Genomic DNA, 14,271 nt, shown 5'->3' on the forward strand with positions numbered 1-14,271 from the left:
TCTGTTGTTGCAGTGTTAAGCCTTCAACTCGACGCTTTAATTTTAAGATATGCTATACACTACGGTGGCATAAAACCAAAGGTGTTCCATGAATAAATAAGCTACTTTAAAATAAAAGGCAGCCATTTACTGTTACGTTGATCATCTTTAAGGTTTGCTACGTATGGGCTCAGGGAGTGCACTGCTTGAGCAGAACAACATTTTCAAGGAACATTTAGGTTAAATGGGTGCATGCAAAAAAAAAATGAGGGAGGAGGAGGGCGTCGTGTCATCACATGCGTGCCATCTCCCAGAAGTAGTGACTGCATTTTGTTAAGGGTGGGAAATGGAAAAACGCTCATGCACTGTGCTTTGGGTGTTTGTTAAAGCTTTAACTCCAGGTTGTGCTTATCCAGCGCACTCCACTATGGCGCCCCTCATATCCCCTATAGTGCTTTGGGATGTTAAACGCAATCAAAAATTTAATATAGTTCCATATAAGTGTGACTCATGAAACAAATAATCAAAATATTTGTATGCATATAGTCGCCATGGGAATTGCACCTCATTGTAAGCATTTCTTCTTTCTGCGCATGCACTTTCTGAACAAATGGCATGTTTGTTTGCAAATGGGTCTGCACACCCTTTAAATCAGTGCTTTAATATTCATACTTTAGCCTCTATGGTTATATTAATAGTATCTGTAAGGTGTCTGTAGATAATTCATTAATAAAACAAACAAAAATACATCAGAATATGTGATGTTATGAAAACAGTTGAGGGTAATTCTCTGTGTCATAAGAGAAAAAAGGAACCTAGGGGCAATATGTTGTGCAAAACAGGGGACATAAATCTGATAATCTTGGGCATATCTATATATCACATCCAATAGTCAGGTAGACATGTAGCTTTGCCATTTGTGAGCTACAACTTTGGTAGCTCTACACTTCTTGTCAGCGGCATGTACTGTAGCCAGAAACCTTATTTAGGGTGGCATTTGCAGCCTGCTTATAAACTATCATTCTTGTAAAGGTGTTCTCAAAGAGTCGTGAAAATTTTGGGAGGTGTTCTGGCACCCTCTGTGTGCATCCCTTTGTAGCAGTCTCCTACTTGATGTTCTTATGTAACAAAGCATTATGATGCTTTGGTGCTGTTTTTTCCAATATTGCTAGTTTTCTCGTATTAAACATAGGTTTATTTCTTATCTGCTATAGTGTGGAATAATGCTTCCTCTTTCAGTGTCAGTGAGGCCGCCAAATCTGCTCCAGGGGAGTGTAGCTGCCAAGCTGCACCTTAACATTCGAGACCTGAATAGTCCTGTGCCACAGCTGGCAGCTGCCAAGAAATTGCTCAATGACTCAGTTTCAAATGTCCAACCTCCTCTCAATGAGAATGCTGCCTCACTCACAAAGATCAAGGCGGGCAGCTACAATCTGCTTGTGTCAAGTATGGGCTTAGTACCATTAATTCCATTTTGCTTGTCACAGCTACTACAGCTAAGTAAAATAATTTGCTTTGGTTTAGAAACTGAATATTGCCTTGACTCATTTTTTTTTTTACTTTCTTTTAAAACAAGATTTACTTTTTGTATTGTGCCATGCACTCCTTGAAAATTTTGCACCCCTTGGGGCTTATCTTGTCTCCAAAACAATAATAGTCAGTCATCTATCTTGTGTGGCTTTCCTTTCTTTAACATTGCATGCCGGTACTTCCAGGTCATGAATGGCATGCGTGTTATCACCGTGACTTAGCATTCTTGACAGGAAAGTAGTGAGCACACACCTTTTCAAGTAAAAGAGGTGTAAACAAGACAGATGACTCTTACTGTATGGGGACAAGATACACCCCTATGGTCATACATTTTTTTTGGAGTGTAGCTTTTAGTCATTTATCAAAGTATTGGTAACAATGATGTACAGTGCTCAGCGATTGAAATGCAATGCTCAGAGAACATTGTTGCTGGCGCTTTTTGCGCCACTGATGGGTGCTTGGTGATTTCTGGAGGACCAAATGCAGTTACGATGCATCATAGTGGCTCTTACTTTCATTGTATACCACAATGCATCAGTTCTGTGTCCCCCCCGCCTACCGGTAAAGTAAAAAACTATGGGGACACCTTAGCAATTCTTATGTGTGAATGCGAGAGCATTACTTGTTGCTGAGTTTGTCCCTGAGTTATGTCACCGAGTTTAGTGCTGAGATGTAATGTTGTTGAGTTTAGTGCTGCTGCATTATGTTTTCGAGTGTAATGTGGCTGCTTATGAGGTTGCAACAATGAAAGACGACAAACTGGCCATATTGCGATCTCTTAGCTGAGTTTTAATTGCGGAGTAGTGTTTCATGCACATTGCATTGAGTGCTCTTTCTCGATGACACCACTTTTCAGCAGGATGACACCACTTTGCCGAGTGATGCCAGTACTTTTCTGAGTGGCACCATGGTGTTGACACTAAATTTCTTTGGGCTCGTAGGTGAACTCCACCTCATACTCTGAGGGGATGTCGTAGTTGTCCGATGGGTACCTAGTGGGTTCTCCTCCCGTGCTCTTGGGACAAAGGAACGACAACACAGTAGAGCAAACAATCACAAGGGCATTTATTGCGCCTTTCATAGATCAATGCCTGCTAGCCAAGTTGCGATCCAGAAAACATGCCGATGGGCGCGCGACAAATCTAGAAGTCCGACTCACCGCGACCGGATAACGAGCGAATATGTTCGCCCCATGCTGGATCCCAACGCCTGGTCGTTCGCGCGTACGGTCACGCGAACGGTGGCGCGTTCGAAGGCAGGCCACGCGAGGCGGTCTCGCGGAAGCATCGATCGGCGCACGCGCGGCACGGCACGTCCGCACTGCTTGCTGTCCCGAACCAAAGAGGGAGCGCCTTGTCTTGCCCGCACCCAAGTAACCCCGCAGCAGCGAGCAGCGCGACACTCGCGCCATCTCTCGCACTGCGCTTGTACCACTCCAACCGCCGCGGGCGCCAGGCCACGCGGCGATGCCGCACTGCAGGAGCTATGCGAGAAAACAAGATATCAGGGGACGCGTGAGAGTCGCGCATCCCCACAACCTGAAGCACGTTGCATTTTATTCTTCGTCGTCCATGGGCTCTGGCGACTGCATCTGAGGGCCCCCGACAACACGAATGGCAGAGTGAGTGGCTGCAGCTTGCCGTGCCATCTCTGCAACCGCTCGCTCTGCCATCTAGTGAATTGTCCATCAGGCAGAGCCCAACTATGTACCCAGGTTTAAAAATATTCATCTCTGCCACCTGTTGCAACGGTGGCACAATGCAACAGCGGCTCAGTGGTTAATGGGCTTGGCTACGGAGCGGTAGCAGTGGCGGTGGGCCAGAGGATCGAATCCTCACTGTGGTCACTTTTTTTTTTAGTTAGATGAAGATGATGTAATTTGTGTGTCGTTTTTCTGCCACAGCTAACTGAGGATGGTGGGTTCGCACGATGAGCCAAGTAATGCTCTCGCATTAAAAGTGCTGGCAGGCCATCTGGTTCAAGTATCACATTTCAGTTGCTGAGTACTGTACATTCTGTATGAGGCAACATGAACGTATGGAGCATAGCTGTATAGTAAAGGCATTTAAACAGTGCAACTCATGTCTGCAAGCAGGGTGACCAGACAAAATAAGAAAATGGAAAGCCTCTCAAGATAAGCCCAAATAAGTGGTATGGCTTGTCTGCACAAGAATTTATCCAAATAATGTAAAGATAATGCTCACTGAAGTTGAAAATATACTTTGTGCACTCAGTCTTCATCTACATTAGCAATTTGGCTGAATTTAATAAAAAAACATTAGGCGAAAAAAAGAAAAAGAGTAAACTTGCTGCTATAATGGATTACAGCGTTGAGCTAAGAAATGATGCCTTTTAGGTGTGTCTTGCTTATGCCAAAGTTGTGCATCAAAATAAATGTACAAGTACAGACCACCCAGGAATTTGGAACATATGAAAGGCAAAATGAACTCACGAAGGCAAAAATGTATATCAGATTACCAATTTTGAACAAAAATTGCAGACAGCAATAAGACAAAGAAACTGGGTTTAGAAACTTGCAAATTTTTTACTTAACAGTGAAAACAATGTGTTTGAGTCTGAAATTGGTCAGCCTGCCCACCAACCTCTGAGCCAAGCTGAATTGTCCAGCTTTCTAAACTACAACACCAACCTACATGCCTGTGATATGCTGTTGCACTTTGCTTCACGAAATGGTGTTTTGTAGAAAGAAGGGCAAGAGTGAAAGCTGCCAGAACTTAAGTCAGAGCGTTTTTAATTTGCTTGTATCTTGTAATTTCTTTTATTAAATGACTTCCATTTGTGCATGCTAATTTCTACTATTCTTCATGTGCTTTTGTTTGTGAGACACAGAGAAAAGAGCTAGACAGAACTGGTAGTATTAGAAGGTTAATGCAGGGCCTCTTTAACATGGGGTGCTTTGTGTAATGTTTGCATGATATCTTCAGCCAAGCTATACAGAGAAAAGTTTTACATAAAATTTAATTGTTGCTGTTACATCATAGAAAAAAACAAAAAGGACACATAGCGTCTTGTGTTCTGGCATGCTTAATTAAAGAAATAGCATTCCAAAGGTTAAACTTCTAATTTACATATTTGAATCTGCTCAGAGGGAACTTGCTTTATACTATGATAAACTTTCTGAACTTACTTTTTATCTGCAATGTAACTAAAGAAAATTATTTAGCATTTATGTGCACTTAAAACTTGCCTTTTGTGGATTAGATGGTGTGATATAGTTAGTGATAAAGTAATGTTACTTGAAAACTGAAGCACTGAACACAAGAGGAAGAATAAACAGGTATATTTCTTTTTTTCTGTTCAGTACTTAGTGACTGCTCATAGGCTTTAGGAGTTACGTTAGGGTCCCCAGTTTCTTTGCTTAAAATAAAATGGTTGTCTCTTACCTATATTGTTATTCACATAGTCGGAATACTTTGGATGTTCACTTGACTGGAAAGACATTGATAGTACTATAAGTGCAAACAGTTCTTCAAAATTGTGGTGAGTGGGCATCTTTCTACTTTGGTCCTAATAAATATTTTCTCCTTTTCAAATTTCAGCATCTACACCATGGTTCTACTCCTACAGGGATGCATTCTTTCGGGTCCTGCCTCCACTGGAACATGATTTTACACGGCATTTTCTTGCCTGTATCCTTTAATGCTCCCTTGTGACTAAACTCAAAGCGAGTGCACTATGCCTGTGAGCTCTGCTCATGCACATTTGCCCCAGAAATGATTGCAGAAGTTGTGGCAGTTCGCTATGTTTTTTTTAAAAGTAATCATATATTTGGAATACGCTCTTTTTATTTTCATATTCATGCAAATTGGATGACAAAATGTTTTTAAATTGCTGTGACCATAGTGTCTAAGCAAAACTTTTTTATTCTGATTTTTGTTTTGTTTTGCTGAAAATGGTTCACTTCCAGTTCAACTCTATAGTAAAAAACATTATGGTTCAAACTAATTTTAACTGGTTGATGTTCATTTGCATAACCTTGCTATAATTACAGGGAAAAGCAGCATAAATTTATTTTGTACAGAAACTTGATGCTGCTCTTGAGGTGCACAAGAAGACTGATGCATGCTATTTTTCATGCCACAAGTAGTTGAAAAAAATTGCTTTGTGGAGGCACACCTCAGAAGCAACTTGTCAGAAGTAATAGATACATAATTTCTATTGTACACACCAATGCAGTCAAAAGCAACTGCCTTGCTAGGAAACGCCTAATTCTCAATGACAGCAAGCCTTTGTGCATTTACAAATGTGGTAGCAAGGATGAGCCACAAATGGAGGCAATGCATGGATCAAAAGCTCCCGAGAAGGTGACCAACCTGAACTAAGAACTGTTACTTTTTCTTTTGGTTTCATTCGAAGCATTTGTACCACAAGAACGTCTTGCTTTGGCTCATGGCATTACCCGTGAGCCAGAGCATCTGTATATCTGTAGCATATGATGGGTTTCTGCAGCAGTGTTGTTAAGTTTGAATCAACACTTGATTCAGATTCTTTGCTCCTAAAATACATCATATCAATCAAAAATAAATGCACTGGATCACTGAAACACAATTTTGCAAAATCAAGCTGAACAAAACGTCCTCTCAGCCGCATGGCTGTCTGCACACTGATATACTATACAAGGCATAATGCTCGCCACACCTAGCGGCGGAAAGATGTGCTACACCCAGTTCGCATGCACTGTGTAAATTCCTTAAACTTTTGGGTAGCACCTCATACCTTCTGCCAACTGAGGGAGCACGCTAGTGCACATGTGGCAATAGTTCCATCTCTGACCTCATGATTCAAAATCGGTTGAGCTTTTGGCAGGCAGCATTGGATTTCCAGTTATCAAACAGTTGGAATGCAAAAATGTTCAACCACGCTATGCCATGCCTGACATGACAATATGTGTCCGTTTTTTTTAAAAACTGCAGCAACAGGTACAGATGATCTTAATTAGCTGAACCCATTGTGTGCCACTATGTTTTGCGAAATCTTCAAAGAGGTTATTTCACCTTATTGACCTATCAGGCATTTTTGTGGTGTCCTCTGAACATGGTTCCCCAGAGGAAGAGCTTGAGAAAATGGCCCAAGGCCACCAGGCAGGCCAGTCGGAAGGCAGCCAGCGATGGTTCTTTCCACAATGCCTAAAGTATTACCTTCTACTTCATGATGTGTCTCAAGGCAACCAAACTAAGTGAGCTCTTTAAACACTTTTCTGTCAAAAGCACTGTAATTTTATTGAATTCACTGTTCATCGATGGTACCATGTTTGAGTTTCTTGCTGCATATGTATGCCCTTTGTAAAAATGTTCTGTAAAGTGTCCTTACTGTCTGATGAAGGTATGGCGACACTCTGCAGATGAAAAGCTTTATTTTCGGTATTAAAATTGTAGGGCTGGCTGTGCCTCGTTATGAGGACCATTTTAATGCTATTTATCTGTTTGACAAAGAAAGACGTACACCGACCATGTAAAACTTTTTTAAACGACAACACGTTTCGGCTTCCATACGGAAGCCTTGGTCACAAGTGGGCGGAAAAGGTTGAAGTGCCTGTTTAAATAGGCTTTAGCATGTGGCGCAAGCACCGCGCGTAAGACAGGGGGAGGGTTCCTTTGTTTTGATTGAGCGTGTGTGCTCTAGAATGTATCTCGAGAGATTCCAGGTACAGACGCAACTTGCAGTTTCTTTTCTGGCCAATTAGACTAGATTTCATCCAGTCAATATTGTGCGGGGTCATTGCTGCGTGCTCTGCCAAAGCATTTGAAAGCATCTGTTTAAAGCTTTGAAAAAAAAAAAAAAAGAGAAAGAAAACAATTTTGCGATTTGTAGATTTAATGTTTTCCTTTACAAAGTGGAAAATTTGCCCCTCCCACCAGCATTTGTTTAGGACTTTATACAAAGCTACCAATGAACTAGGATAAAAATATGTGGTGTGTATTGGAGCAGTTATCAATAAAAAAGTAGAAACACAAAAAAACTGCTTTTTTGTAAGCCTATATTCTGAAGTAACAGGCAGTATATAAAATATAATTTGTATAATTCAATAATCCTAGTTCATTGTGCACCTTCATACGTAATAAAACATGCTGAAAAGTTTCAGAAGAAAACCTGAATTGAGTAAAAGTTCATCAATGATGGTGTAGCAGAAAAATGGAATGTCGTGTTTTGAGAAAAGCAAGAGTAAAGATTATCAAGTTGCAATATACACGTGAAAGTAGAAGTTCTAGATGACTAATATGCTCCAGACTTGTTGCAAGCCTGTCCTTGAGCTTCCTCTTTGTTGTATTCTGCCCATTCATCAGATCTCATTGTTTTTCTGGCTTGCTTTGCTCGTCGGACGACTGGCAAGACGAATGACAAGATGACACTGACAGTGTCGTGCGCGAGCTGTTGCATTTGTCTCATTTCGCACAGCGCACGGTTTTCTGCGCTGTGCACGAGAACACCTGACTAGTGGTATAGGTCAGTGCTACATGAATACTAAGGCAGACACAAGCGGATCTTAGAGCATGATCGCGCACTAGAACATGGTAGAAAATGACATACTTTCGTTGTCTGCGTGCGCGAGTGCACAACGTGGGAATAAGCAGACGAAACAGAGGTACATCTCTCTTGCTGCCGTGCGAAGTAAAACGAAAAACACGCAGACATTCGGTTTGTGTGTTATTATTTCTCGAAATTTTGATTCATCTATTGAAGCAACAGATTACACAAATAACAGATGTTGCTTTGAATAATTTTCGAAGTCATGGGTCACTATGAGTACAGCACAGCACTATGAGGTCACAGCACAGCCCTGTGCTTGTCAGCTCAATATGGCCAGACCTGGTGAGGAGAGGGGCCCTTTATCATAACATTAGCAAAATATTTTAAAATCTTGCATTTCTTACAACATATTATTGATGTGTGCAAAAAATAATACTTGCATATTATTATTAAAAAAAGGAAAGTAAAATAAGAAGTGAAACCAAAATTTATCAGTTTCGGTTTCGCCAAGTACAGTGTATGCTACAATTTATCCTGTAACGTTTGAATGGCACAAGGTAGACACATGATTCTTGTTGCGGTAGGTGGAGTAGTGTGTGGGACTGCATAAAAATATAGAAGTTAGCAATGCAAGTTTTCCAAAAAATTTGATATTTCAAGAGTGTCCTCATACCTTATGTGAGGTCACTGACCACTTCTCATGTCTGCCATAGCTTCTGGTTATTACATGTGACGCCTTGCTTAGTTATGCATAATCTAAATTGCCACTTTGTAAACTGACATGGTTCACAACAGTGTCTTTTTTTGTAATTTGTAGCACATAGACTGGGAAGTTTTAGGTGTTTTCTGTTGCAGCTGTAATAAATTGCCATACAAAAGTCTATGTAGCTTCCATTCGCTGCCAGAGCCGGTGAACCACCGGGTGCACCTGCAGTGGCAATATTGTCAAAGCCAGCGAATTGCCGGGCAGCTGTAATTTGTATTTCTCGAAGCTATTGATGGATGGCAGAATGTGTCGGTTTATTTGAGCATGGTTATATATGTTAACTGCTGTATGACACTAGTTACCGGTGTTACTGAAACAAGCTTTTCTATGCTTTTGGATTATTTGATCACCTCGAGTGGCAGAATAAATGCGTCTGGTGGCCGTCGTGCTCTTTCTGAGCGTGAGAAATTAGGTATTCTCTTTGACAGTGAAAGTGATGACAAGGCTTGTGATGACAGCAATTTTTCTGAGCCTTTCTTGGAGAAGGGTGATCTGATGGTAGATGTGACTCGGATTCACCAGAGGACGATAGCCCATGCCGGAGCGCTTCGAACATTTTCACACAATAAAACGTGTGACTTCAAAAATTGCACAGAGTAAAATCTGAATAATTCTCAAGTCTATGTAAATGTAGGTTTTATAACTTGCCCACCAAATATTTGACCTAGGTGCTCGTGATGGAAAGAAAAATGAGCGTATAGCATACTATACCTTTCGGTAAAAAAATTCACAGCACAGAAGGCCCGCGTGTGCGTGGCAGGCAGCAGCGAATGGGTTAAATCGTGCTATGCTTAGCTCCTGCCTGTGGCAGTTGTCATTCATCTACTTTTGTTTCCCTTTTCATTTTTATATCTATATTTAAATTAAATATAACAGTTAACTTCTATGCTTTCTCTGACTTCATTGTCTGTTTGCTTCATATGGTTGCAACTAACAAAAAGTCGAGACCCCCAGTTTCCTGTATGCTTCACGTGCATTGCATGGTGTGAGCCTCAAGTTTGGCAACCATGATGCCATTAGGTAGCATATGAGGTCTAGTTGCTACTTCCTGCTTCTAAGTTCACATATTACACGATGCCTGCTGTTGAAACAATGTTCCACATTGGCTGACATGACCGTGGGTGTCGCTGGCTAACACTCCCAGTCAGTGGCGTAGCAACAGGGGGGGGGGGGCCAGGGGGCCGTGGGCCCCGGGTGCACGGGGTCAGTAGGGGGGGGGGGGGGTGTCATATACGTCTGAAGACACCCGAAAATTGTCGATATCCTTCCCTTCCTCGACTACACCTGGGGGGGGAGTGACAGAAGAGCTAAGGGCCCCGGGTGCCTGACGACCTAGCTACGCCACTGCTGCCAGTGCCAATATTGTGCAGTGAAGAGCGATTGAAACATGATACTTGGACCACATGGTGGCCGGTGCCTTTTGCGGCACGAGAGCACTGGGTGATCGCTGGGTCACCAAATACGGTCACAATGCATCGTAAAGGTTCTCACCTTTATTGTATACTACACTTAATCAGCCTCAGCGCTCAATCAGTGCTCAGCAGTGGCACAAAAAGTGCCACCAGCCACAGACTGAGTATCGCATTTCAATCGCTAAGCACTGTTCACATACACAGATGCCTGAGAAAGTTGACAGAAGGATGGATGTCACCATAGCTTAATTGGTAAAGCACCGTATGACTAATGTAGAAGGTGTGGATATGGCTCCCACTTGCAGCAAGTTGTCCTTTTGTTTATTTTCATTCCTTCTCTATTTCTTATTTATCTGTTCTGATTAAACATGATTCATTTCCCTTATGATTTCTCTGGCCTTATTGTCTGTTTGTTCAAAATGGTTGTAACTAACAAGAATCGAACCCCTTTGTTACAGTTATTCTTGCTCAGAACTAAACATGGGATTTAGGTTGCTGAGGTTGATATTGATTAGCAGTGGGCTTCAATATTGAATAGGCTTATAGGGGAGCATTTTTACACTTAGCTGTTGTTTAACACACCTGCTGTACCTATCACTGACATTTGTTCTCTAGCATTATTTTAAAGCGCACATAGCCCAATCTACCCTTTACAAGAGGAATACGTAGTTTGATAGGCTGTGCTTAGGATCTTGTGCATGTGACATTTAGACAACCCTCCCTGATATATAGTGGAAAGTCCCATCATTCTCCAATTGAAACATTATTTCTGACAACTACCGATGCGAGCTGACACGGCTTTTTTACGCAAGTCTTTGTGTAACACAAATCTGTGTCTTATTTGTCCATGTGTATGTGTGTTGTTGTACGGGGGGAGTGGGGCACAGTTACATAAAAAAATTTGTCTACTTGGGGGCTGCTATGTATAAATGGCATTTGTTCCAGGGCAGAGGCTAGCTTCCAGACTTTGAAGAGGAACTATGGTGCCAACTCATGCCATCTGCTCCAGATGAACTCTGTCCCTGCAAATGACCCCAGTGCTACGAGTCTGCCTGATGTTTGGTCTCCTTTCTTACACTTGGATGCACCTGATAAGGTGCGGTCTCTGTTTTGTTGCTTAGTTGAATGGTTTAAATGGTGGAAGTGTTGATAGATAGGCAGGCTTGAGTGATAAGTATATGTGAATGTTAAGGCGTTAAGGCTGCATTCTGTATAGTACATATAGCTATTATATAAAAGCTGAAGACATTGCATGTGGCAGAAACAAAACTTTTGTAACTAAAGCTCCATCGGTTGCTTTCAGTAGAATAGGTTCTGTCTGCAAAACATATGGGAACCATGGCTAACACTTTTAATGTGCATTCTGTGAAATTTTTTAAGCTGCTCTTTCATACTGGCCACATCCGAGGACCACCTAGTGGGCATCTACAGGGATAGTCATTTTATATTCAACTGTATTGGGGCACTGTATTGAGTGATCTTATGTCAGTAGGAACAGAACTGTGCATTGCCAGAACTTCCTGTTGTACCAGTTTTGGATGCCTGCAATGTGCTGTTCACCCTCTCATTAAGAAAGGCTAGTGCAGTCGCTGTAGCAGTTGCTTGATTTAGTCATACCTGACGAATCATTAGCGGTGGCATATGGCTTTTTCGTAAGCAGGGGTAGATAGCATATTTATGAAAATCAAATGTGATACTTTTTCAGTGTGTCATTCACCTCCTATGTAAAATACAAATCATTTGAACTAACGGTGAAATTTCCAGATGGGTTCTGCTTGCTTCAGTTGATTTCAACCAGTCTAACTGGGAATTCTACCATAAATGAACTTGTTCTTTTTCTCTCAGTTCCCTCCACTTAAGCATGTTTACCTTGAGTTGCACAAGGTTGCCATTGCTGCTTTCTGCTCTAGTGCATTTTTAATGCACTTTTTTATACTATGAGGGAACAGAACTGTTGTCTTGCTGTTCCTCCATCTTGAAAGTTGGTCAGTGTATGAGAAAAGTATCTTGGTCTAGGTAAAGGTGGTCAGCATTGACTTGCCTTGTTCCTCTCATCCTTTCCTTCTATGTTATTGACAGAATGACTTATATAGTTTTTGCTGTTGTTTCATCGGCAGGTGACAAGTAATTTGGAGTGTCCTGATAAACTTCGAGGAAGTAACTCTTCTCTTGATGAAGATGCCTTTCAGCAAGGTAAGTTTGAGTCTTTCTCACTAAGATCTCTGCGTGTACTATACATACAGCTTGTAAAAGTGTAGTATTTAAAAAAAAAAAAAAGAGTGATTCTGCGAAAAAAAAAAAAAAAATTTGTGCCTAGAAATCCAGAATATATTGGTAAACTATCATTGCATGCTGTCACAGAAACGTGATATGGTGGTTGCAGTGTCATAACACTAAGGTGTATATGCAGATTATTAAATATAATTTGCTTACCTGCTGTGGTAGCTTAGCAGCTATGGTGTCGCACTGCTTAGCACGAGGTAGCAGGATCGAATCCTGGCCACGGCAGCCACATTTTTACGGGGGTGAAATGCAAAAACACTTGTGTCTTGTGCATTGGGGGCATGTTAAAAAACCCCAGGGGGTGAAACTTATTCTGGAGTTCCCCACTACGGTGTGCCTCATATCCATATCGTTGTTTTGGAAAGTGTTAGATATGGGGCTGTTTCCTGCGTCTACTTCGAGTTCCCCAGACCACATCGAATCGCCGTACAACTAATTGAGAAGCGCAGAAACGCGGAAAGCACATTCCAGAGGAGCGCTCGAGCAAACAAGTTGAAGGCCCCCACTTCGTACGCCGCCGGTGGAGCTATTCAATGCTTGGTTCTTCCAGAAAGCGAGGGGATAGCCCGGCACTGTTCCAGGTAACATGAGTCCCGAAGCCAGACGGCTGTGATGTACCGGGAAGGCCTGGCAGCGTCGCACCGGTCGCCTTTGAAGACGGCATTTGCAAGCCAGCGGAGCCGTACCGCCGGGAGTAGGTGGGCCCTCGGACAATTGGGGCCCAAGCGTCGCCTCACCGGCCGCCTTTGAAGAGAGCATTGCACCACAGCAAGGCAAGACCGCGGGGAGCCGCCGGGTGTGACATCACCGCACGGGTGCCTACCATTGGCCGAAGGTGGCGTCATCTGAGCGGGCTCTCCCATTGGCCGAACATGACACGTCTTCTAGACCTCGAAGGGTTTAAGAAACGCAGACCGGGAGCAGAAGAGATCCCAGAGATTCCAGAGCATTCCCGGATTCATCTCTCTCGAACTGCTTGCCGCGGGCCGCAGCGTCCGAGTTGCTGCCGGCCCGTAATGACTGTACGACTGTTACTTGACTCTCACCTCACTGTAAATAATGTAAAATAAATCCTCCCAGTTTGTTTTCATCCCGAAGTCCGTCCCCAACCCCTACAGCAAGTAAGACACGAGAATGAATTTTTTTTTCTATTATTTGCTTAAGTCTATAAAATGCCATTTGTTAGTAGCTATAGAGCGACTCTGCAAGTGATAGGAACTGTCACCAGGCTTTTGGGGGGGCTTGTGTGTTCCTCCTGGTCCTATGAAGCTCAAAATAGGCAGAAGCCAATGCCTCTAGATTAGCATCAGTTGTTTAGCTGTTTTGCCATGTGTGACCCCTTTCTTTGAGCTTGAGCCTCAGTGACAGCTAATGGGAGGTAACAGAAAAAGGAGAAAGGTCATCAAAAGGTGGGTGCCATCCACATTGTTTGTCTCAGAGGAAGCTTGTGATAAACAGAAGTGATGATCTTATCATCTGGCAGGGCCACAGCAGTGTTGCCAGTTTAGCAGTTCTCCTTCTAAATTTAGTTTTTTTTTTTGCCCGTCCTAGCGGCAAAATTTCTTCGCTTGCAGGTGGTGGGTTTTTTAGTGGTTTTTGTGTAATGTTGCCTTCTTTTCTGGCAATATAAAAACGTAAGATTTTTTTTTGAAATATTCGTACTTCACGTCACTAATATACAGCTTATCATGTCCCTTTAGAAGGAAGAAGAAATTATGATCTTCATTCACAAACAGTGCTTCGCATTTCTTCCTCCATGCCTCCACTCTATAGCTCTAGCAGCTTCAGCAGTTCATAGCAGTTTCACTCTTC

General features: G+C 42.4%; 1 protein-coding gene across 1 annotated transcript in view; it reads left to right on the forward strand.

The window, feature by feature from the left end:
• The window catches only part of l(3)76BDm (trafficking protein particle complex subunit 8 homolog l(3)76BDm), a 161,949-nt gene that overhangs the window by 2,450 nt on the left and 145,228 nt on the right, over positions 1 to 14,271 (forward strand). The window contains exons 2-6 of the mRNA XM_050191010.3: positions 1,219 to 1,425; positions 5,070 to 5,159; positions 6,541 to 6,706; positions 11,122 to 11,272; positions 12,294 to 12,369. Coding sequence (XP_050046967.1) covers positions 1,219 to 1,425; positions 5,070 to 5,159; positions 6,541 to 6,706; positions 11,122 to 11,272; positions 12,294 to 12,369 — 690 coding nt within the window. The remainder of the gene's footprint in view (positions 1 to 1,218; positions 1,426 to 5,069; positions 5,160 to 6,540; positions 6,707 to 11,121; positions 11,273 to 12,293; positions 12,370 to 14,271) is intronic.

Source organism: Dermacentor andersoni, chromosome 1, assembly GCF_023375885.2.
Source record: "Dermacentor andersoni chromosome 1, qqDerAnde1_hic_scaffold, whole genome shotgun sequence".
NCBI classification, from domain to species: domain Eukaryota; kingdom Metazoa; phylum Arthropoda; class Arachnida; order Ixodida; family Ixodidae; genus Dermacentor; species Dermacentor andersoni.